The 26,360-nt window shown below is 39.2% G+C and overlaps 1 protein-coding gene across 1 annotated transcript in view; it reads left to right on the forward strand.

Annotated features, from left to right (window-relative positions):
• Positions 1-5,735: 5,735 nt before the first annotated feature.
• rhoq (ras homolog family member Q) overlaps positions 5,736-26,360 on the forward strand; it is a 30,958-nt gene continuing 10,333 nt past the window's right edge. Inside the window, exons 1-3 of the mRNA XM_032553349.1 lie at positions 5,736-6,238; positions 6,529-6,587; positions 25,813-25,977. Coding sequence (XP_032409240.1) covers positions 6,097-6,238; positions 6,529-6,587; positions 25,813-25,977 — 366 coding nt within the window. The 5' untranslated portion in view covers positions 5,736-6,096. The remainder of the gene's footprint in view (positions 6,239-6,528; positions 6,588-25,812; positions 25,978-26,360) is intronic.

The raw sequence follows: 26,360 nt of genomic DNA on the forward strand, positions 1-26,360 counted from the left end.
CCTGCATGCGCTCATGCATTTCGATCTCGGAGATAGCATCTGGATAACCGATAGGAAATGTGAAAGGGAAGGCTCTTAGGATTTGTTTGCCTTTCCTAAAATAGAAGAGCAAAGTTTCAGCAGGCTGGACTTCAGTTCTCCGTAAATACACAAATGTCATTAGAAAATCACAGATAATCAACGTAATATCATAATTATGTCAATTCAGAGTAACAGTGGGCATTTAATGCATCGTGTATCATTTATTGTGATAAATTACACATCACAATAAGAATTTTGACTTATTGTTGCCACAATAAATTCCAATTTTACTACTTTCTCCACTTTCTGTTCAATAAATATCAATACATTTGAAATATACAAATTAATTTGCAATTTAGTGATACAAATCACACTTCTTCACATGACTGATGGTCTAGAGAAACACGTTATTTAAATTCATATTCAAAAATACTTTATTGATCCCAAAGGGAAATTCAATGCTGTTAGTTATTATACATAGTGATGGCTGTTGGCAGGAAAGATCTCCTGTAGCAGTCTGTGTTACAGTGAAATTGAGGTAGCCTCTGACTGAAGACACTCCGGACAGTGCCATGAAGAGGATGCTCAGAGTTGTATTGTTATAAACAGGAGCAGTATTTGTGTTTGTGGGGATATAATCACTGTGACACACAGTCATAGTCATACAGTTACCTAAAAAGATGCAATAAATCGTTTTTTCATGATAGAACTTTAAGTCCGCATCTAATTCAGAGTACATTTAACTTCTTATGCTTCTGTTTGAAATGCTAATGCTACAAACATAGCTCCATACAGAAATAGAAAGCTGATATTCATTTCCTCAGACAAGAGAATAAATATGACAAAGTTAATGAAACATTCATGAGCAGTAAAGTCCTGATGCTTGGTAGCATGCTAACATGCTAACATGCTAATGTCTTCGGTTAGTTCTTAGTTCAGATTAGCTTTTCTTCAACTGAGTCACTTCAGTTCAAGTCAATTAAATAGAATTCAATTCATTTAGTTCAGTTGAGCTCAGTTCAATTTAATTCAGTTCACTTCGACTCTATGTACGTAGTTCTGTTCAATTCAAATGAATTTAGTTCCTTTTAATTCAATACACTTTGAATCAGTTACATTCAATTGCATTCAGTTCATTTTAGTTCAGTTCAAATAAAGAAAAAATCGGTTTGACTGAATGTAGTTTGATTAAATTCAAGTCAGTTCACTTCAGTTAAATTCAATTCAGTGTAGTTCAGTTCAATCCAACTGAATTTAGCTCCGTTAAAAATCAGTAAAAAAATGTATTCAATTGATTGATTCAGTTCATTTCAATTTACTTAAATTCCATTCAGATCAATTGAGTTCAGTTTAATTCATTTCAGTTAAATTCAATTCAATTCTATGTAGTTTAGTTCAGTTCAGTAAAATTTAGTTCAGTTCAGTAAAATTTGAATCAGTTACTCTCAGTTCCATTTAATTCAGTTCGTTAAGTTTATTTTAAATTTAAGTTTATTTTATTCTTTATGTTTAGATTTGTTTTGCTGTAAAGGTTTCCTGCCGCAGTGTGTCCAAAGCTTTGCTTTTGTCTCTCTGGTAAAAAATAAAAATAAAAAATCCTCCTGCTTTCATTGTTTTCTGATTCCTGTCCAGCTGGTGTTTACATCTAAATGTTTCTTCCTGTCTTCACGACATCTTTTGTTTGCTGATGTTCTCATGTTGGCTCTATTTACTCGTTCTGTTGACTGACTTTTATTCAGGGTTACGTATAAATGCACGCCACACTTTTCAGATGTCTATTTGTAATGGAATATGAAAACGTGATATTATTTTTGCCTCACAATGAGCCACTGCTGCGTTGCTGTCAGAGAGAGTGAAGAAATTAGCGGCGTGCGGATGAGGAAATCCGCTTGGTTTCTTTACAAATGCGTCTTTGAGGTATTTTAATGTCTCATTTTGATCTCATTTTGAGCTGAGTTGTTTTATTTTAACACATTATCGGACTAACACTCAGATACCAGCGACGAGATGTAGCTTCCTGTAACTTCGCTGATTATTTTGTGGTTATGGTTTCGTTCGCCTTAAAATGCGCGCATATCTACACATGCAAGCTGCTTCCTTTTTTTCTTAGTTTTTTTTTACTCTGTAAGCATACGTGCTTTATTAAGGCAGTAATGAGGGCTAATATGACAGCCCACACTGCGCTGCAGAGGTCAGATCTCTTTCTCCTTGTCTCAAGATCTCACACCTCCTCCTGTGGCGTCTCCATCTGCAGCTCTGTGCTCCCATCCCACACATCCCATCTATCACACAGAAACAAAGACCAACGCAGCGAGGATGACTCATCTACTCATCAAAAACACAAAGTCATTAAAAAATGGAGACAGGTTACTAAAGTTCAATCCCCAAACGAGTTTTTTACACTCTGACGTCTCATTTCACAAACTTTTATAAGCCCTCAAGGCTCCAAACATTCATGCAAACTCAATAGATTTTGTTGTGCCAATTCATAACTTAGTTTATTGCAGATTTTTCACAAGGATGGTCAAAAACGTTGGGTTTAAGTGATGCTAACTCCCACCCATAGGGGGCAGTATTTCTTACTTCTACTTTACTGCTGCCTTGGCCTTACTTGATGTCAAGTTGTAGACTGTGATCGATGTGGTTAGTAACAAAACAGTCATATTTACAGTCATATATACAAATATTGTAATTATATATAAACATAAACACCAGAGCAATAGAGGCCCAGATATACCACACCAGACAAGACCCAAGGTGTAGGTTGTGCAAGGAGGCCCCTGAGACAGTCCAGCACATAACATAACAGCAGGGTGCAAGATACTGGCAGGGAAAGCGTACATGGAACGACATAATCAAGTTGCAGGCATAGTGTACAGAAACATCTGTGCAGAAACATCTGTGCAGAATATGGACTGGAAACCCCGAGATCCCCGAGAAGTGGGAAACACAAAAGGTGGCGGAGAACCACCTTTGTGTTCTCCGCCACCTTTGGTGTGGTGGCCACCAAAGGTGGCCACCACAAAGGTGTTCTCCAAGGAACCAAGGTGTTCCTTGGTTCTCCAAGGAACACCTTGGTGTGAACCACAGTGGTGCCACAGTGGTGCCTGTGGTCATCGGGGCACTTGAGGCAGTCACCCCCAAACTGGACCAATGGCTACAACAGATCCCAGGAACAACATCAGACATCTCAGTCCAGAAATGTGCAGTCCCGGGGGTGGGTGCTGCATTCACATTCACTCAATGATCTCTGATGGTACTTCACTCAGTACCATCAGGTACTGGCGCCGAGGAGGTCTGGTTGTCATTCGGGTCATGATTTTCTCTCTCAGGTCAGCAGCCGTCTCGTTCAGCTCTGATTCGCTGATTCGCAGCTCTGTATCCCCTGACAGTTCTGACATCCAGGTTCCTCCTTTTTGCCGTAGCATTTGTGTTGTATCTCGTCAATCTCAAGTTGTGATAGCAGTTGCCGTTTGCGGATGTTGGAACACTGAGCTACTAGTTGTTTAGCGCTTAGTGTTGACTGGGGATGTCGAAGTAACCATTCCTTCACCAGTCTTTGCATGTAACCTCTCTGATTAGGGTTACTTGAGTAGTAGCATTCCAACAGATCCACATTTTCATCTCTCGCCCATTTCCGTCTTGTTCCAGTAGCCCATTTGTCGTCAAGGTGCTCTGGTTCCCCAACACCTGACGCAGACCTTGTTTGGCCGGGCGACGTCAGAGCCGGCATGTTATGCATTTTTGTGTCTCTCATGGTATGAGGTAGGCATGGTATGAGGTAGGCAGTAGCTTGAAGGGTCTTGCCTAAGGACCCAGACTGGATTCGAACCCTGCCCTCTCGGGTGATATCTATTGAGCTATCCAGCCAGCCAAGGATCTACAGCACGGACATTGGGATGTCATTCGGACTAGAGAAGTGTGGTCGGCTGATCACAAAGAGGGGGAAGGTCATCCGCACAGAAGGGGTCTCACTCCCAGAAGGAACAATAGCAGACATAGAGGACAGTTACAAGTACCTAGGTATACCACAAGCAAATGGCAACCTCGATGAGGTCACAAGGAAAGGAGCCACAGCTAAATACCTCCAACGAATAAGGCAAGTCCTGAGAAGCCAGCTCAATGGCAAGAACAAAATCCGCGCAATAAACAGCTATGCCCTGCCAGTAATCAGATACCCTGCTGGAATAATTAGCTGGCCAAAGGAGGAGATAAAAGCCACTGATATTAAGACTAGAAAACTACTAACAATGCATGGAGGATTCCATCCCAAATCCAGCACCCTGAGACTGTACACGAGCCGCAAGGAAGGAGGCAGAGGACTAGTGAGTGTGAGAACCACAGTCCAGGACGAAACAACTAAGATCCATAAATACATCAGGGACAAAGCCTCAACAGACAATGTGCTCAGTGAATATCTCAGACAACAGGGAACGGAGGTTGAGGTGCCAGAGATACCATCATGGCAGGACAAGCCCCTACATGGGATGTACCACCAGCAAATAACCCAAGTGGCTGATATCAGTAAATCCTACCAATGGCTGGAAAAAGCTGGACTCAAGGACAGCACAGAGGCCCTCATCCTGGCCGCCCAGGAACAGGCCCTAAACACCAGAGCAATAGAGGCCCAGATCTACCACACCAGACGAGACCCAAGGTGTAGGTTGTGCAAGGAGGCCCCTGAGACAGTCCAGCACATAACAGCAGGGTGCAAGATACTGGCAGGGAAAGCGTACATGGAACGACATAACCAAGTTGCAGGCATAGTGTACAGAAACATCTGTGCAGAATATGGACTGGAAACCCCGAGATCAAAGTGGGAAACACCCCCAAAGGTGGCGGAGAACGCCAGAGCTAAGATCCTGTGGGACTTCCAGATCCAGACAGACAAAATGGTAATGGCGAACCAACCAGACATTGTCGTAGTGGATAAACAACAGAGGAAAGCCGTTGTGGTAGATGTAGCAATACCAAGCGACTGCAACATCAGGAAAAAGGAGCACGAGAAACTAGAGAAATGCCAGGGCCTCAGGGAGGAACTGGAGAGGGCCTGGAAGGTGAAGACCACAGTGGTGCCTGTGGTCATCGGGGCCCTCGGGGCAGTCACCCCCAAACTGGAGCAGTGGCTAAAACAGATCCCAGGAACAACATCAGACATCTCAGTCCAGAAATGTGCAGTCCTTGGCACAGCCAAAATACTGCGCAGAACCCTCAAGCTCCCAGGCCTCTGGTAGAGGACCTGAGCTCAGAGGATAAGAACCACCCGCGGTGGGTGAGAAGGGAATTTTTTTTTATATGTATAAAATAAAATTATATATATATATACATATATATATATATATACGTATATTTTTGTTAATGGATTTCATTAATACATTCATATTATTGATATGACCCTAAAATTAAAAGGAGTTAGGCTAAGTTCACACAGCAGGTTTTTAAGGTTCAATTCTGACTGTTTTTCTTCAGAAATCTGCTTTTTGAATCTATTTGTTGTAGTTTGTTAAACTAGGGGGGCCCAAACAGCATTTCCCCTCGGGCCCCGACAATTCCAGAAACGGCCCTGCTTTTCCTTCTTTTTTTTTCCCCCCTCCGATGTGTTGCTAATGATGTAATTTCTCCTAGTCCTGTAACCCAGGATCCCCCAGCAGGAGGACTGCAGGCTGGTTTCTAGGTTTTAGAGCCAGGCTCCGCCTCTCCACCCAGCTTGTCCAGCAGCTGCGGCGGCGGCGGCGGCTCAGTGCGCCGGGGAGCGTCAGGCAGCAGGACACGCCGCGGACGGGAGCGGACCCACCGGATCACAAAACAGGATCCTTCCTCTCCTACAAGGGGAAAATATCCCCACATATCTCCTCAGACTGAGCGATCCGGTGGAAACATCGGAACAAACACCGGGTTGGATCCGTAGCCAGTGGCGGGCAGGAGGGATGCTGCTCCAGCCCGACACGGTGCACCGCGCAGTCCGCCTCCGAGGCTGGTGATGCCCGGCGCGGTGCGGGGATCCCCACCCAGCTGCAGCGGCAGCAGGTCGGAACAACAGGGCTTCGGGGAGATGATGGTGGTTCGACCGGGATCATGGCTAACGGAACCGGTTCTATTATGCTGAAATGCGTCGTGGTTGGAGACGGCGCAGTGGGTAAAACGTGTCTCCTGATGAGCTATGCCAACGACGCCTTTCCAGAGGAGTATGTGCCCACGGTGTTTGATCATTATGCAGGTGGGGTCACATTTCTTTCTCCTAACCATGACATCACGACTTACTGAACTGCTCCTTTCTCTTTGTTTGGGGTTAATTTCCCTACTTGAAATGCAATAAGCGGGGAAGAGAGGCGTGATTGATTCCCCCCTGACTTTTCTGCCACTCTTTCTGCAACTGCATCGCATCTGTTGCTGTAATCAGAACCACTTGTTCGGCTTCCCGTTGCCTCAGAGGGGCTGGAAGTCCCTGAGACCAGCAGCCCTGACGCCACCCTCACCTTTCAACTGCTCTTGTCATTTGTCTTGCAGTGAGCGTCAACGTTGGAGGGAAGCAGTACTTGTTGGGACTGTATGACACAGCTGGTCAGGTATGTTTTCAGTTTCACTCTGTCACTTGAAGTGCTGTAGAAAAAGTGTTTACTCCCTTCAGTTTTTGCAAAAAAATTTTGTTTGTTTTGTGGGCTACGCCTGTCAAAATAAGCAATAAATGAGTTAATCACATTAAAATTAAAACAAACTCAATTTGCATGATTTGTTGTTTCACTCTTTCTACCAAAAACTGGATGATAAAAATCTTTGGTTTGGTGCTTTGGTCTCAACTATCCCATATTTTGAAGGACAGTTTTGTTTACAGAGAATAAATAATTCATTTTATTTGTTGTTTCTGTTGTTTTGTTTATTTATCTTGAATATTTAAAATGTTTTCCAGTTCCAGTGTTTAATGTTCATCAGGATTTAAAGTTTACTTATATTTCAGAATGTGTCCTTGCATTATTATGCCATTACCATCTCAAAATAACAATATTATCGTTTATCGCAATAACTCCTGGAACAATAGATCGGCCAGCAACATTTATTAGTGTGAAGGCCTGTTGTGGGCATGTTTTTAAATATTTTAACTCATTAAAGATACTCTGAGTAAATATAAAATGCCGTCGGGCTGAAACGATTAATTGGATCAATCAATTTCTGAAATAATCATCAGCTAATTTCGTAATCGATTAATCACTAACTACAGTATACAGACTAAAAAACTCAAATTAGACCAGTAATTAAGATAAAACTGTATAAAAACAAATACATTTTTAATTTAAGCTAAAAATCATTCTGTCTAGTTGCAGTTTTAGTTTAATCTGGTTGAAATACTGTAAAAAAAAAAAAAAACTCCTTCTGCTACCCAGTTATTAATCAGTTAATCAAAATAATAATCAACTGATCAGCCCTTCAGTGTATTGATGTTAAGTCAAGTTTTTCACATGTTGGTTTGTTTTAGCTGTGGATGCGTTCTTTGTGTTCACTAAAGAAATGTTGTTACTGCATATTAAGCAAGAAAATGTTTATTTTCAGATTTAAAAAAAAAAATTGTTTATTTGTGTTTTTAATTTATTGCTAAGATTCTACAAAAAGGCTTGCGTGGTTATGTCACTTTTCTCCTTTCTCAACTTTGCACCTGATCAACCTTCCAGACCTCTCAGGTCTTCTGGTTCTGGTCCAGTCCAGTTCCTTTAATCAAGACCAAAAGCCCAGCTTGTGATTCATAATAGCTGGAATACTGATCGACATATTTGGTGTGTATTTGCTTGATGGTTTTGATGATGGCATTTAAGAAAATGTGATGTTTATTGCTTGTTTCAAGTGGGACACATTGAATTTTTTGGGGGATTGAAAAGTTCAGTATTGGGCCGTTCAGACAGCGATGAAAAACTGTGATCTAAGGGAGCATTCACAGCAGCTGTGTTTAGTCCACTTTAATCCAACTCCAGTTCGTTTGTCTAGAAAGTCGGATTCATTTGTGGTGAATCCACATTTGAATTTGTTCAATTGAACTCTAATCTGCCTAAAAATCTCAATTTCGGTTCGGTTGAAGCGAACTCTGCAGCGGTTTCAATGCATATGGTAACACCAAGTAGATCAGAGACCCTCCTAAAGCAGGAAGTGGACTACAGTGCAAGGCATTCTGGGTAAATATAACCAAAAGCAAACGCTCACGGCTATCACTAGGTAGAGAAATGGCTTGTGGTCTTTGACCAAAGACAAAAGAGAAATCCTTCAACGGCTAAAATCTGAAAATTTTTGTTCACATTCTGTGAAGAAGGAAATTGCTCCGAAAATGTAACAAATGTTGCAGTTTTGGTGCCCAATTGAACCGGGTCTACCGGACCTTCAGATGTAAAAACACTCTAGGTCACATTTTGGGGGATAAAAACAGATTTGGGTCGCATTTGCTTGCTTTGTGAACGTGGTTTAGTGACGCCTGGTTGTGGCTGTAATCAGGTCCGGTATACTTTCCAAAATTTCTAGTTTTACTTCACAACTTAACAAGTACAGAAACAAGTTTTACTACCTGAAACTTTGGAAAAAATTAAGAGCACTGCAAAAACTCAAAATCTTACCAAGTAATTCTGGTTTAGTTTCTAATACAAATAACTTATTGAAATAAGACAAACCAAACTTACAAGTAACTTTTCAGCAAGAAACAGAGGTTTGTTTTAAGTAAATAATTCCTTAATATTGATGAAGTGCTTGTTCTTTGGCAGATAAATTAACTCATAATTTGGAAGAAATGTCTTGTTATGAATCAAATAATCTGCCAGTACAATTTCCATCAATATTAAGAAATTATTTACTTATTTCAAGCCTCTGTATCTTGCTAAAAAGTAACTTTTAAGTTAGTTTTGTCTTATTTCAAGTGTTTTAAGGTATTTGAACTAGAAACTAAACCAAAAACAGTTGGTAAGATTTTATTTTCTTTCACTGAACCCCACTGAGAACCTGCTGGTTATTCCATCAAATATTAATTTCTGAACTCTTCCTGAGTTAAAACATCAGTATTGTTGTTTCTAAATCAATATGGACTTGTTTTATTTGCATTATTTGAGGTCTGAAAGCGCAGCACCTTTTTCGTTATTTTGACCATTTCTCATTTTCTGCAAATAAATAACAGATTTTTGATTGTTATTTTAGGAGACATGTTGTCAGAAGGTCATAGAATAAAAGAACAAAGTTCATTTTACTCAAACATAAACCCATAAAGAGTCAAATCAGGGAAACTGATTATTTCAAGTGGTCTTAATTTTTTCCTGAGCTGTATAGAAGGGGGTAAATGTTTTTCCTCAGCGCTGCGTGTTTTCCGTCTGTCTAGCACTTTTCCCATGTGCTCTTCCATGGGCCAAAAGCTATCCAAGAGGGCCTCCAAAACGCCCACGGGGCTCCCAGCCACTAAGCTGCAACAGGTGATGGTTTTCACACATGGGTTTGCTGCCAGACTCTGGTGTGTCATGGACAGCGATGGCAGCAAGGGGCTTCAATAGTTCTATTATGCACAGAACAGGGCTCCTATGTCCGGTAGTGATGTCACAGATTTTGCTGCCTAATGCTTGGGCTTTCTCTCCACAATGTGTCATTCAGTGGGTGTTCAAGAATTGTGACTGTACTGAAGACTGCTACACACACACACACACACACACACCCGCACACACACACACACGCACAATAATGTTTCCCCCTCAGCAGCACAGCCAGTCCACACACAGACGGAAGAAGACAAGCGGTGGTTTATTCGCTGCAAGACGTTTGAGACATTCGTTGACTTAGTTTTACGAAGAAAACAGGATTGTTGAGAATTTGACTGATTACACTGCAAAAACACAAAATCTTACCAAGTACTTTTGATCTAGTTTCTAGACCAAATATATATTATATTATAATATATATATTTACTTATAACAAGACATTTTTCCCATAAGTGAAATAATTAGTTGAACTAGAACTTTTTAATCAAAATTAAGGATTTATTTACTTAAAACAAGCTGCTGTATGTTGCTGAGAAGTTACTTTTGAGTTAGTTTTATCCAATTTAATGTGTATTAAGATAGTTGGACTAGAAACTAGACTAAGAATACTTGGTAATATTTTGTGTTTTTGCAGTGTAGATGTTTCATTTGAAGGTTTTCACAAGCCAGTATAAATGAGGACTAGTCAACAAAGCTGCTTGAGTCAGACGACACCCAAACTGAACTTTTCGCTTGGCATTGTTAGCTTGAACACATTCATACAGTGAAACATGGTGGTGGCAGCATCATGCTGATTATCCTGTCCAGCAGTGTGGCGCTCAGAAGATGAATGACTGGGGATGAAGTTGACCTTCCAGCAGGACTGTGACCTTCACCAACAGTCAGAGCATCAAAAAGTAGCTTATTCAGGTGTTAGAATGGTCTAGTCAAAGTCATAAACCCAAATCCGATTGAGAATTGGTGGCAGGAGTTGAAAATAAATAAATAAATAAACTTTAATCTGTAACAAACATTGAACACTGGGACTGGAAGACATTTTAAATAACCAAAATAAATAAACAAAGCAATCAAGCAGCAAATAAAATGGATCCTGAAGGTTCTGTAAACAAAACTTCCCTTTAAAAAAGAGTTTAGAAACTCCAGACTGAAGACTTTGTCACCCGGTTTTGGTAGAAAGAGAAACAATCATGCAAATGAAAATTATCAATCTGTTTATGTGCAAACTGGTGGAGCCATACCACAAACGACTTGCAGCTGTTATTACAACATATTGACTCAGAATGCCTGAGTATAAATGCCTGCCACATTTTCAGATGTTTAATTGCAAAATAGTTTTAAAAAACAACAACAACATGAGTCTGTTTACCGTCTCTTCACAAACATGTCGCTGCTTTGTGTTGGTGTTTCAATAAAGAATGAATAATCAATGGAGTAAATAGAAATAGTGTTAGTATGGTGAACATTTTAAAACATTTGCATGTAAAATTCTGCATCACGTCTTAGTTTTGGAGATTGTAGATAAAAAAAAAAACAAGGAGTAAATTTCTGCAAAGAAAATTCTAAAATTTGGAAGAAAAACGTCAGGAATTTTGAGATTAATTTTAGAAATTTACAAAATGTTCTATAGAAAACTTTTTTCAAGTAATTTTGAAGCTCAGAAATGTCCTAAATTTGATGAATCTCAAATGTTCTGAGTTTTTTTTTTATCACAAATGTATGGCTTTTTGAGTTCAGAAATTTCTGAGTTTTTCCTAGAAAATTTCTGAGATTTATCACAAAATTTTAGATTTTTGTTTCTCACAAACGTACAACTTTTTGGACAGAAATGTACTCCTCCTTTTTTCTATCTACAGTGGCCCTAATATAGAAAAGTAAACAGATTTAAAAATGGGGAAAAAAGTCTAACCAGGTTTACTGTGGTAAATATTTGAGATGGGAGGTTTTGTTCTTCAGATCTCGACAAGATACTGCTTACTTCAAACTGGATTACATTTTTTGTTGTTTTTGTAAAATTTGAAGCTGCTGTTCAGAGCCTGCGGCCTTCAAGGTTCCTTTTAAAGTGTGATTTTCTATTTAAAATATGTGAAATGAAACCTTGCGTTTAGATTTTGGATTGATTTTATGTGTACTGCCACACTTCTAAGCCCAGAAACTGACTGAGACACAGAAACCACTGTTCTGGTGTTACTTTTAAAAGTGAAAAAATACAGATTTTGATCCTTCTTTGCACTCTTAAACTTCTGCATCCTTGGTGGACAAAGGAGCGTCATTATAGATCCTTCCTCATCCTTCATTTAATTTCAAATATTTTAATATTTTTTGCACATTCTTCTTGTTTGCACATTTCTTTTCACTTCTTCTAAACAGCTTATTGTGTTTTATGCTCCAATATACACATGTTTTTAAGTTATTCTACTCAGTTGTACATCTTGGTCCACTGAACTTTGCTATTTTTAACAACTGCACAGTATTTTCCAACACTGTAAAGTTGCTCTTCCTGGACAATTTGATAATTTTGCTTCTCTTTTTATATTCTTATGTCTGTTTGCTGCTGGTACACCTGGACTTCCCCCACTGAAGCACAATAAAGGATGTTTCTCTTACATTATTATATTAATAAATGCAAAGATTTGCAGCTTTTTCTCTTTTGTTTAGGACAGGGGTGTCCAAAGTGTGGCTCGGGGGCCATTTGTGGCCCTTGAATTGATTTTGTGTGGCCCACCAGCACGGGGAGTGGATGAGTTGACTTTTTATTTGTGATAAAAGTAAAATAATAACCAACATAATTTCCTTACAACAATCCAAAGTTTTTCTTTTTGTAACCAAGCTTTTATAATAAATAAAAACTTAGCACTGCGCCGTTAACAGTGCAGAAGAAGAAGAGTTCTGGTTAATGGTGCAGGACCAGCACTTCCTTTTTGTTTTTTTCTTTTAAAAGAGGAAAAAAAATCAGCTTTGAGACTGTGCATGAGGAAGGAAGTGGACTCAGCATTTTTGGGCCGAAAGGCAGTGCGAGTTTTGGTGAGAAACATTAAATGTATGCAGGCAGGATTTACTGGAGGCAGCTCAGCCGGTGTGACCTTTGCCCTTTTATCTCCCCCAGCAGCCTAAATCTGCGTATGGCGAACGGTGAACCGTTTACACTTAAGACAATCTGTTTATCTCAAAACTGACGAGCTTCAAAACTTCAACTTTGTTTTAGACACAACAGTTATTGCGAAGCTACATTGCTAGCTAGCATGCTAACTTGTAGCTTTGTTTTTACTGTTTTCCTGACGACAACAGACGGCAGAAGTGTTACAACTGGCTGGGGGAAAAAGCAGAACGCCACCTTCTTGTCAGCTCTGGCGTATTTCATAGTGAGTGTGTGTTTGGGGGACGGTTTGAGTTTAGCTGAATCAGAGTGTCTCTGAAATGGAGAAGTTCTCCCAGATGTCTGCTTCGGATGCCGCCGCTCGCAGAGAGTAGAGTTACCTCCCCCACCCTCCGTCCTCCGCCTCCGCTGACCTCCTCATGTGGAGCGAAAGGCCAGCTGGTAATGTTTATAGCTTCAGAGTCTGATCAAAGACCCAGAGCCTCAAAGAGAGGAGGAGGAGGAGGAGAAGAAAGCGAGACGAAGTCAGAAAGAGGAAGAGAGAGAGACCGATTTGGTCGGGAGGAGGTAGAAGAGAAGGAATCGCTCTGAAGTGGCTAAATTCAGCTCTTTCAATTTCATTTTCCTTTTAATTGCGCTCATAAATTTTGTGAAGGCTTTTTGAAACGAATTCGTACCTCTTTTAAGTTTTGTCACATTACTACAACGGCGCACGAGGGGCATTAAAGATAGAAAAAAAATGGAGGAGTAAATTTCCAAAATATTCTAGAAAAACAAGGGAATTTCTGAACTCTAAATGTTAAACCTCTGCAAGAAAAAAACCTCAGAAATGTTGAAATAAATCTCAGAACTTTTCTAGAAATAAACAAGAAAATTTCAGCTCCAAAAGTCTAAAATTTGCAAGAGAAACTTATCAATTCTTAGATTAATCTCAAAATTTTTCTAGAAAAAACTTGGAAATTTCTCAGTTTGAAACGTTGAACAATTGTGAGATAAAACCTCAGATTTTATTTTATTTTTTTTACAAAAAATAGGGTCCTTTCTCAGCGTTATTTTCCCCAGACGTTGGCTTCTTTTGATGCAGAAATGTGACGCAGGTCTCATGTTTATGATGTAAAAGCTGGATAAAATGACTGCAGACGCTTTGAAAATAATCGGAGATGTATCTGATTTAATTCCACACATGTAAGTGGCTCAAATCATATTTTTTTAATACTATTTTGGGGTGAAAATGTTTAAATTAGGCCTAAATTCATACTGCTGTGAAGTGAATGCTAAGTGAACATAATGAACTGTGTTGACATACGATGAGTTTCGTATTATAAAGCGATGAAAAAGTTGTAAAACGTCTTCATCGCCACGTCTGAGTCGATGCTCCTCATCTTCATCTCAGTCTCTGTAACATTTATACTCCCCAGACGGCCGGATTTCCCACAATGCTTTGCCATCCCATAAGGTATGGGCTGAATGATGGGGCTTTGTTGCGTGTCCCATCATCGTGTCTGGACTCGTTGAGAGGTTCTGATCCAGAGTCCCGCTCTGCTTATTGACCCGATCCGTACTGAACACGACGAGCGGGAGCAGAGGGGAGAGTCTTTACTTATTCATCCATTCCCCTTCCTGCTGCTGCTGCTGCACTCAGCCGCGTCTAGCTCCGCTGTCCCGCCTGATGAGGAGCAGGAAGTGGATGCTAAGTGCTGCGGTGCCCATGGAAACGCCTCGGGGACAGATACTCAAGTGCCATGACCCGTATCTCGATGCCCTATTAACCCACACTTTGTTTTTGGCCTGTTCCTCATTTGCTCGGCCCGTCAGACGCCCTCACACTCAGCTGCACATCCTGTAATCACCTTTGCCACTTCACTTCACCCATTAATCCAAATCCCCAAACAGCCCCTCTGCACCGCCTGATGGAGGCTTTTCTCTGGCCTAGAGAGCCTCAATCCCCCTGCAGGGTAGCAGGTCAGGATGGAGGTGAAGGTTGGAGCCGGTCTCTGCTGATGAGACAAATCACACCATTGCAGCACCCGACTGCATTGGTGTGCATTGGTCTATCATGTCCTATCAATTTAGGACATGACAGACATTTCCTGGTTGGAAAACTGGATAACACTTTATTTGAAGGGGCTGCATAAAATGGACATGACATGTAAACATGGAGGAGTCTATAAATGTTTATAAAGGTTGTCATGAAGTGTCGTTCGGTGTTCATCTTAATGCAACTTTGCATTAAAATGTCGTTGCTCTACTCAGAAATTTTGAGATTAATTTCAGAAATGTTCTAGAGTAAAAATCAAGGAAATTCCTGAGCTCCTAAAATAAAATATTTGCAAGAAAACAAAACTCAAGAAATGATTAGATTAATCTCAGAATTCGTCCATAAGTTTCAGGGTTCCAAAAGTCAAAATGTTTGAGAAAATATTGAAAAGTTTACACTTTTAATGCAAGTTTGCATTAAGATGACATTATTTAACTCAAACATTTTTACATTTTCAAGGAAAACAAAGACATTTTTGAGAAAAAATAGAATAATCTCAAAGATTTTTTAAGAAAAAAGAAGTACATTTCTGAGCCCATCCATCCATCCATTCATCCATCCATTTTCTGTTCACCCTTGTCCCTAATGGGGTCGGGAGGGTTGCTGGTTACGTTCCAGGCGGGAGGCGGGGTACACCCTGGACAGGTCGCCAGTCTGTCGCAGGGCAACACAAAGACATACAGGACAAACAACCATGCACACACACACACACCCCTAGGGAGAATTTAGATAGACCAATTAACCTAACAGTCATGTTTTTGGACTGTGGGAGGAAGCCGGAGTACCCGGAGAGAACCCACGCATGCACAGGGAGAACATGCAAACTCCATGCAGAAAGACCCCGGCCGGGAATCGAACCCAGGACCTTCTTGCTGCAAGGCAACAGTGCTACCAACTGCGCCACTGTGCAGCCACATTTCTGAGCCCTAAAAATATATTTTTTTTTTTTTTTTTTTTTCTGAGCCCTAAAAATAAAATATTTGCAAGAAAAAAAACTCAGAAACTATTAGATTCATCTCAGGATTTTTCCAGAAACAAAAAGGAAATTTCACAGTTCTGAAAGTCAAAAATTTGCAAGTAAAAAATGCTGAAAAATTGACACTTTTAATGCAAATTTTAATGCATCTTTGCATTAAAAGTGTCATTATTTACCGAATGACACTTCATGACAATAAACATTGGCGTATCCTTCATGTTTATCAGTCTTATGCACGGCCCTTCAAATTAAATGTTATCAAAAACATTTTGTGCAAAATATTTATTTTATCACCAAAGTGCAAAAGTTGTGCAAGTTGTGCTATAGAGTCCCAGTTAGTTATAGTTTTTCCCCATTAATTCTCATTTTTATTTATTTCAGTTAACTAAAATGTTATCTCAATCTCAGTTTTGTTACTTTTAGTTAACTATAATAACATTAGTACCGACCTGTACTGTAGTAGCAGAGATGGAGACATTTCCTGTGCATTGAGCCCTTTGACCTTTGCTGCTGTCTTTTCGTCTTGGCATCATGTTTTTACACGCAGTTTTACTCTGCAGGGCTGCAAACCTCTTGAAAATGAGATCTAGATCTCAACAGGGTTTACTTGATTAAATAAAGGAATATGAAATATGAAAAAAAACCTTCTGCTTTTTGCTTTTATACAGATGATCAGTGATTTAAATGAAGTGCGTTTTGAAGAGTAGAATAATTTGCTCAGAGGAAACTGTCGCATTGTCCGTCACATTGACAAACCAGCCTCCCACCAGCCAGCTGCTTGGCAACCAGTTGGTACTCCAGGGGATTATTGGTCCTGTTCATAAAATGTCATTTAATCCCAGCGCAAACCCAGAGAAAATGTCAAACTGTGGCATTAAATGAGCCTGCAATGAATCTGCAACTACAGTAGATGGCATTTCATAAATTTTGACTGAATATAAAATATTCTCACACTTTACAAACTAACGTCTCCATCCAGTCAAAGCAACATCCGATGGCTGAAAGTCAGAGCAAAAATTTGACCCCATTTATTACGCAGCGTTGGTCCAGATCCAGAAACACTGAATCCTCTTTCGGCTGGCGCAGTCGTCATGCCGACCCTCCATGGCCGTTCCAGTCTTTCCAGCATTAATCCAAACTTTGTGCTGCAGTCGTATCATTCTGGCTTTCTTTCTCTACTCAGCTGTCCAGGCCTGAATCCGTTCACACAGATTTTTTGGGGGGAAATTTTTTGCAGCTGCAGGATTTCTCACATTTGGATCCGGTCAGTGCGTCGGTAATGATGCCACGTTTTTGTGCTTTTAATGTCTGTTTGGGCAGCAGGCTAGCAGCTTATGATTATTTTTGTTTTATAGTTCTTAGTGTTAAAAAAAACTGAGAGTTTACAAAGCTCCATTTTTAAATAAATTGTAACTCTTCATCGTAAATTTGACAAAACGTGTAATGAAGTCATCAGCACTGCAAAAACGCAAAAATCTTAAGTATTTCTGGTCTAGTTTCTAGTTCAAATATCTTAGCAGACTTAAAGTGAGACTAAATTAACTTACAAGTAACGTTTCAGCAAGACATAGGAGCTTGTTTTAAGGAAAATAATTCCTCAATATTGATTAAAAAGTTCTAGAGTCACTGGCAGACTATTTCACTTATAGGAAATTGTTATAAATGAAAAAAATCTGCATGTGGAACAAGTACTTTTCTATTAATAGTAAGGAATTACTGACTTAAAACAAGCTAGTTAGCCAAAGTGCTAATGTTAGCATGTCTCCTCTCTTTTGACTCCTTGATGATACGGCTCTTGACATTCAAGTTCATAAAGAGCAGAAAAAAAGTGTTCTGCTTTGTAAACTTGCACTGCAAAAACACAAAATCTTACCAAGTATTTGTAGTGCAAACATCTTAGTGCACTTGAAATTTAAACAAAAACTTAAGTAACTTTTCAGCAAGATATAGTTGCTTGTTTTAAGTCAATAATTCCTTAATATTGATCCTAAAAGGTTTTAGTTCCACTGGCAGATTATTTCACTTATTTCACAGTCGTTACCTAGCAACGCCAGCCAAGCCCTGCCCGTCGCCTAGCAACCCAATTCTAGTTCTACTGGCAGATTATTTCACTTATAGCAAGAGGAAAATGTCTTTAAGAGTATAAAAAATCAGTCGAACTAGTTAAGAAATTATTGGCCTAAAACAAACTCCTCTATGTTGCTGAAAAGTTACTTTTTGATCATTTTAAGTGTACTTGGCATTTCCACTAGAAACTACTTGGTAGGATTTCGTGTTTTTGTAGTGAGAAATTTGGCGAAGCTCCTCCAGAGGCACAAATAAAATAATCCAACAGTTTTCCCAGGCAGAGTATGGCTTTTCTCTTGCTCTTAAAAGTTAAATTGTGTTTTCGTGTTGAACTGATGGGAAGTTCTCACCGTGCAGGCATGCTCAGACAGACGGCATTATAATTATTCATCATTAATCACCGTCGCTTTTGTTCTTGCATTTGGGCACAACTGTCTAAAATGTGCAGATTTGCACATCAGAGGAGCAGAAGTGGAGCTGGGTCTGTGTCGGGGCTTGCCTTCTCAGCCGCCGGCCATGTTGGTGCAGGCGTCTGAATCTGCTGAGTTACTGTAGGCGGTTTACTGGGCCCCGAGGAGGCGAGGACGAAGAGGAGAGAGTGGGAGATGCCGGGAAAGAGAGGAGATGAGGAGGAGGAGGGAGTGACTCACTGATATCATTGCACTGTGTGCCACCGAGTCGATGCCACCGTCACAAAGCTCAAACTATGGACAAATGAATCCGCTGATTACTGCCAGACCGGAAACACAAACCTGCCTGGCAACAGGAAGTAGGCTAGAATATCTAAAGAGCAAAAGAAATTCAACAACGAATGAGAAACAGAGGAACTGGAAAAGATTACAAACTAATTTCTGAGACTCCAGCGAACAGAGCAACAGCACAGACTTGTGCAGGTATTTGTTTTACAATTAGAAATTAAAGGATTCCACCTTTTTTTTTTTAAATCCTCTGTTATTACAAGTGCAATAAATTTTCAGATTTAAAAAGAAGGGTGGAGAGTAATGTCTCATTAGAATTAAATAGGACTGAAACGATTAATCGAATTAATTGTGATTAATCGTGATTATTGAAGTAATCACGAGCAAACTTAGCAACCGATTAATTAACTGCAGTATGTAGAATAAAAAAGGCAATTCAGAGCAGTAATTAAGCCAAAATTGTACAGAAAATATAATTATTTTGCATTTAAGATTAAAAAAAAGGTAAATATGTGGTATTTTTAGCTTCAAAAGGTTTTCAAAATTTATAATAAAATCTCCCATTAAGCACCTTTTGCTGTACATTTATTAATCAGGTAATCTAAATAATCCACTGTAACACACTGTATTGATGTTCAGTCAAGCAGAAAGGCCTGACCTTTTCGCCTGTTGATGTCAGAAGTATTTTTTTGGCTGCAGATTCATTGTTTGCTGCAAATGATCAAGCTTTCACTAAGGTAATGCTGTAATGTTGCTGCATTTTAGGCAATAAAAAGTTTATCTTCTTATTTATAAAATCTATGTAATTATTTGTTTATTAATGTGCTTCTAATTTTGTGTTAAAAAGAGGTTTAAATAAAAAATTTGCAGAATAACCCTAATAATTTAGGGTTATTATAAAATAATAACCCTAAATTATTTTATCCGATTAATCGATAAGTAAAATAATTGCCAGTTGCAGCCCTGATCATAAACCAACAATTTGAACCGTTTCCAATCTGATGATTGTCTCTGGTCTCTCGCTCCTACAGTTTAAGCTCCTTTTAAAGAGGTTGGTTTCTTTAGCTGTATGATGAGGTAACACACTGCAAGTCAGCTGGCTGAAAGAGGGAACTTTCCTGGGTACATAGAAACAAAACAAACATGAGAGTCTAATGCTAGCGGGAGAAATAGTCTGTGGCCTTTTCCCAAAGACAAAAGAGAAATCTTACAACAGCTAAAATCTGACGCCGCTCCATTTTTGTTTACATTTCATGAAGTTGCGCTTGGTGTCTTCTTCAGAGGTTTTCATGTTTTTTCCTTCAGTGGTTCTTGGTGCAGCGCCCCCACAGGCGAGGAGGGGAACAGGTTTTCCAAAGAGTTCAGTTTGCAGTGTGAAAACCAACCACAGTTGAAAATGGAAAAAATTTAGCAATTTTGGTCCCCAATCAAACCGAGTCTACCGGACTACCAGGTGTGACAATACCCTGACGTAGCGCCACCTATACATTTTAAAAAGAAATTGGAGCATTTATTCATTCAATCTTCTAAATTGTTGCGATAATGTAAAACCATGTCGTATTTATGCTGGTCGGCCATTTTTTCTCAGTTTTGTACACTTATAGCAGACACACCACGTCTCGTTCATGAACTCTTGCATTGAGCTAATAAAACTCTGTGACTTATTTCTGGTGGAAACTTTCATCCTAAGCATCTTGGCAGGAGTGTAAACATATCTGCGTGGGAAGCGCCGATTAAACTGAGGACTGCCTGGAGGGTACGGAGGCCTTTACTGTGTTTGGTAACGAGTTGGAGGTTTACTGAGGAATCGGAGCCGAATCAGACAAGTTCCAGTTCTGTTTACAGTAAACCGCTGAGTGGCTTACAGAGTCTGCAGCTCAGAGAAGGATGAGAAGAAGAAAGGACGCGGTGCACTTCATCATCCCGAGTAGCAGGTACCATGTATGGAGAGACAGGAAGAGCTTGATTTAAAGCAGATATCTGACATTACTGGACACAAAGAAGGAAAAAACCTGATTGGGTTTTAGAAAAGTAGTGATCTTGGCTGTTTTTCTCAGATTAGTTTAATTACCTTGGTTGTTTACATTGAGTTTTTGATGTTGCCCTACATTGCTTGACTAAAACTAGACTTTTTTTGTTTCTGTAAGCAAATGTTGCTGCTGTTAAGGTTAAGAAAATCAGTAGTCACAATGTCTATATGGAATCACTGAATAAACTGGATGCTGTCAAACTTTTATTGGAGGATATTTTATACGACAGCATGAAAGAGTTAATGCGCTAAAAGGGAGATGGAAACACATTTGCTGAGTAAGTTTTGATGTAGCGAACATTAACCATCCATTGTTTTTTATGCACATTTTAAACTTCATTTTAAACAACTTCCTCAACTTCACAAAACGTTTTTAAATTTTTACGTAGCTTTTGGCTTCTTTGAAAATTAGTTGATACTCTAAAGTGGAAATAGAAATGCATTTCCTGCGTAGGTTCTGACAGTGTTGTATAAAGTACTGAAATCTCAGAGTCAAGTAAAAGTACAAGTACCTCTCCAAAATATGACTTTGGTAAAAGTCGAAGTCACTGACTGAAATGTTACTTGAGTAAAAGTCTTAAAGTATTTGAAACTTCTTGTACTTAAGTATGGAAATTACTGTAAAAATGGATGTACTCAAGTAATGTAATGAAAAGTACAAGTAAAAAGTAAAACAAAGCAAATGCAGTTTGAATGACATTTTTTATATTTTGGTAAACTTGTCAAATACACTTAAAATAATGTACCCAACCAAGTGCAGGCAAAATTAAACCTGCTAATAGATATACCTGCAGGCATCATTTAGTTAAGAAAATTAGGTGCTTTACCTATAGCACAAGGTTAACTTAACCTGCTTTACAACTGAACCAGCTTCTTAGTATACCCTCCAGCACAGAAAATACAAAGTTTTTGTAAGCCTTAAGTTTTCCCTTCAAGTAAGGTCAGTGCTGAAAATGAGAAAAATAAATAGTACAGAAAATGCGGCCAACATGAAGAAAAAGAGCTGTTACGATTACTCTACTTCACAAATCAGTGAATCAGTCAATGCTACAGTCAGTAGGTGGTGCACACAACTGGTCATTATGCAAAAGAAAAAAAGAATTGGGAGGGAAATGCAGCTTATTGGCATCTGTAAACCTGGTTTTGAACTTGCATGCCTTTCCTATATTCGTTAAATTTAGTCTAAATTGCTATTGCTATGGCTTCTGTCCCCCCTTGAACAGAGGAGTCTAGGTAGCCTGCTACAGTCAACATTAGGCCTAAGCTAAATACACCACGTGTGGAACTGAAACAATGCCAAACAAAGTTCATTTATGGTCAAGATTTCACAATACAGTAGTGCCTAGTGACCAAGCTATAGTTACTGAAACAGGAGGATTATAACCATTTCATAAGAAGTTACCTCGATGTGTTTCTTCAAGTTGAACGGGGAGTTTTTGTAAGATAGAATTTCCATGTGACTGCTACTGATTGCGAGACTTGCTTTGTGTTTAATGGGAGAAGCGAAACAGGTGTATCCTAATTAAAAGTAAAGAAATCAAGAAATGGCAAAAAATGTGGAATGAAGATAAGAAAGGAAGAAGATTATATGAAGTACAAAAGTCAGTTTGAATTCGAAGCATTAATGAACGAAACAGAAGAGAAGAAATAATAATTAGTAGATTAAGAGTAGGTCATACCTACTTAAATGACATGCTTTATAAAATAGGGAGGAAAAATAATGATAAATGTGAGAGATGTGGAGAGAAAGAAAATGTAGAACACATTGATGAACTGTAAGTCAAATGAACTCGAAAGGGAAGAATTAAAGAGAATAGTTAGAAATATGGGGCATGAATGGAATCTTAAAGGTATATTAGGAAATGAAGGAAACATAACAGATATTCACAAATTAAGGAAAGCATTGTTTATTTATCTTAAGAATACAAAATTAAAAAGTAGAATTTAATAGATATGAAGTAATGCTTCTACACACTCATGTACAGTAGGTGGCGGTATGCACCTTAAAGTTGCTTGTGATCCGCCATAATAGAAAAGAAGAAGAAGAAGAAGTATCCTATTGGTGGTGATGAACAAGCCCAGGCAAGCAGGCTACGGACTTTGTTCGGTAGCCTACTTGCTACTTGCTAATCAGTAGGTGGGGTCAAAACACTTGCGTTTCTCTCTCTCGCTTTTTTGTAACGAGTAACTAAACCACACATTGAAAATGTATCGGAGTAAAAGTACGCAATTAAGTTCGGAAATATAGTGAAGTAAAAGTGAAAGTCATCAAAAATTTTCATACTCCAGGAAAGTATGAAGTACTCCAAAATATACTTAAGTAAAGTAGTGAAGTATTTTTACTTCGTTACTATACAACACTGGGTTCTGATGTAGCAAACATTTACCATGCATTTCTTTCACCAAACCTCCTTAACTTTGTCAATATTCCAATAATATTGAAAAAACAATTTTGCACATTTATTCTCTAATTTTTAGTTATATTCTTTGAATGGAAACACAGATTTTTCTTCATATCATGTAACTTCTGCAATACCAGTTGATAAGACAGAACAGTTATAACTCGATAGCAACAAATTCTTAGAAACCTCTCTCCATTTCCCTGAGATGAAGGTCCATGCTAGTAGGAACCTCTACTTCCTGTTTGTTAATGTAAAAAATTACACTTTAAGTAGCCTGGTTGATTCCATCCAAACCAGTCGATGGAAATGAGCTGCCACACTAATAACCAGCTCTGCAATTCAATCTGTAGCTTGTTTCTTGATTTAAAAGTAATTATTTGACAAAGGGTAGGACTTTTTATAACAGTTGTGCAAATTATTTAATATATTTAAGTGTAGTAATGTAAATTCTTATCTTGCACTACATTTTCCTATTTTATGTAATGTAATGTAAAATAAGAGTACACAGTTGTGAAGAAACGACAAAATCTTTTAAATAAAGTGTTCGATAAAATCTGACTAAAACCTGAATGAAGTACATTGTGCTTGTGAAATGTGGGGGGGAAATTATGTAGGGTAAATATTTGTATCGATATTTCTTATAATAAGAGTGCAAACTGTGAAGGAACGTCAAAAAATTTTTTATTCTAAAAACAACGTAGACACAAAAGTATTTAATTTTTTTAATTTAATTTAATTTTTTTTTAAATGTATATGTGCCTTCACAGTTGAGCACTCTTATTTTACACTACATTTTAAAATAAAAGACATTTTAAAATTTACACTATTGTATTATTGCACTTCTCTTGCCTCTGTATAAGAGAATCGGAATCGGATCCAAACCATCCTGCATCTTTAGGCTCATCAATCCATCAAAGTAGATGTTAAACATCTGGATTTAATAAGTAGCTACGTTTGGTTCGGATACCAAACAGAGGTCTTTCTCATCCTCGTCACGTCAGACCCGTCGGTCTCTGAAGACGTGCGAACGCTCATCACATCACCTGAAAGCTCTCTGAAGGCCTTTGCTGAGCCGGAAAAACTCCTGCTGTTCTCATTGGGAGGTAATTGGATAGGCAGCTTCTACGTTGGTGAATCATTTCTCCTCATCATCCCACATCCACCGATGCGAAGTTGACTCATCTGCAGTTTGGGCTGCCAGGACAGCATGTGTTATCATAGATTCATCATCGCGCCAATACAACAGTTTGGTACCTAGAAGCCCAGGATTGGACGTCGGCCACAAAAATCCTGTCCATTTCCTTGGAAACGGTAGACACAATGTCTGTAATCTTGCTTTGGAGTGGACTGTCTTGGGTCAGACTCAGAAGGACCTTCATGACATATGACTTTTGGCCTTTTTCAGTTTTCTAGCTGAGGACAAAGACATTCACAAGTCTATTTTTTCTGTCAAGTCTGAAGTCTTTCTCCACCATGTAAACCCAGCAGTTTTCTCCAAAAGTAAATTTCCAGTCTCATGTCTTCAAAAGATGCTAACACTCCACAAGAGAAATTGAGTATCACTTCTTTATCCACGAGTCTCTTAAGTGGCAAGTCCAAGTTCAGTTTAAAATCTTTGTCCACAAGTTTACTTCCAGTCTTATGTCTTTCTCACTCACTTTCTCACTTTGCCCCGCCATTTATAGCTTTTGTGTCCATGTGAACGACAGGATTTGGTTCCTTCGTCACACACAGAAAATCATCTGACAGCTATGTACCGCCACAGCACGCTCCGCCACCCATTTGTTGTGACCGAGATGACATGAAATTTATTTTCGTCTGTAAAGCTACACTTCACACGTTCACTCTGGACCGGCCACCAGGCAGCAGCTCCGGGGGGAGAGGCTGTCGTACTCCAGGCATTTTAAGGGTGCTTAAAATCACTGATTTTAATCACTGATGCTTATTGGCCCCCCAAAAATGATAAAAACCCGGACATTATCGTCAATTAATGAAATCCCCCTGACCAAACTTGGAAACTGGACGTTATGCCGCTAGCACTTAGCTTTCGTCAACAACTCATAGGCGGAAGTGAGAGCGTTGCGCAACATAAATAATCACCTGGCTGGAAAACGGTGTGCTAAATAATAAAACATAATTTAACGAAGCTTCAAGGCTGATAAAGTGCCCCGAGAAATTTTAATAATCAAGGTCCTCAAATCATTCGAGGAATTGTTACATTCTTAATTCTAACATCTCTCTCAAGTCAATTCAAGTCCCTTTAAAAAGTCTCTGAATGGTAAGTCCAAGTCCAGCCTCAAGTCTTTCTCTGGCCTGCACAGAAGAACATCGACGTCACACAATAGCACGCTGTTGTAGCAAGTAATAATGGATGACTATTGATCAATTTGAAGTTATTCAGCAATGGAACAGTACCGTCACAAGGTCATAACAAGACAAAGGAAGCTAATGAAAAGAAAAGAAAGCACAATTAATATTGATTGCCTTTTGAGGAGCATTGACTGCAACTTCTGTTTGGATACAAAGTCGGAGGTAAGAATGGTGGAAGGAAGTTGCCGTCAGTGTCGTTTCCTTCATTGAGTCTGAGTGCAGCGCCCCCACAGACGAGGAGGGGAATAGGTTTTTTAAAGAGTTTGGTTTCTTTGACTCAGTGCCGTGTGAAAGGGAACCGCAGCATCTGAAAATGTAACAAATGTTTCAATTTTGGTCCCAAAACGAACCGAGTATACAGAACTAAAAGGGGTGAAAACATTTAGTTTTCAGTGAGGACAGCAGAGCATCTGATCTGACATCTGTGTTTCCACCCAGACATTTTCAGAGTGGAAATGGGAAATTCACAAAGGTGTCACTGTGGCCTTTAGTCAATTTCTCACAGTGCTGCTGAGATAGTTTACTATCTGATAACTATTAATTCCTCTGATGTTCAGGAACTGACATGAACTACCAAAACGTTCCTGGTCCCTGAAGGGTGACGTTGTGTTTGTGTGTCTTTGCAGGAGGACTACGACCGCCTGCGGCCCTTGTCCTATCCGATGACAGATGTCTTCCTCATCTGCTTCTCCGTTGTCAACCCGGCCAGTTTCCAAAACGTGCGTGAGGAATGGGTGCCGGAGCTGCAGGAGTACGCACCCAGCGTTCCTTACCTGCTAATTGGAACCCAGGTCAGTGTTTTACTTCCTGTCCAGGAAGTCGAGTTTTGTTAAAATAAATTAATTGAACGATTATTTTAGTAATTGATCATTCTGATAATTAATCGATTAATCAGATTTTTTTAAATTGCCACATTCTGCAGATTTTTAATTCAACCACTTAAGCCTTTTTACGCAATATTAGAAATGCATTGAAAGGATGCAAATAACTAACTTTTTTAAATGAGAAAATAAAAATGTTATTGCCTAACATGCAGTAACGTAGCAGTCCTTTAGTGAACATTGATCAGGTGCAGCAAACGATGAATCAGCAGCTAAAAACATGCTGTCTGATATTTTTTAACCAATAATTTGATGGCAAAAGGTGGATAATAGAAGATTTTTTACTGTATTTG

The sequence above is a fragment of the Xiphophorus hellerii genome, chromosome 22 (genome assembly GCF_003331165.1).
Source record: "Xiphophorus hellerii strain 12219 chromosome 22, Xiphophorus_hellerii-4.1, whole genome shotgun sequence".
NCBI lineage: Eukaryota > Metazoa > Chordata > Actinopteri > Cyprinodontiformes > Poeciliidae > Xiphophorus > Xiphophorus hellerii.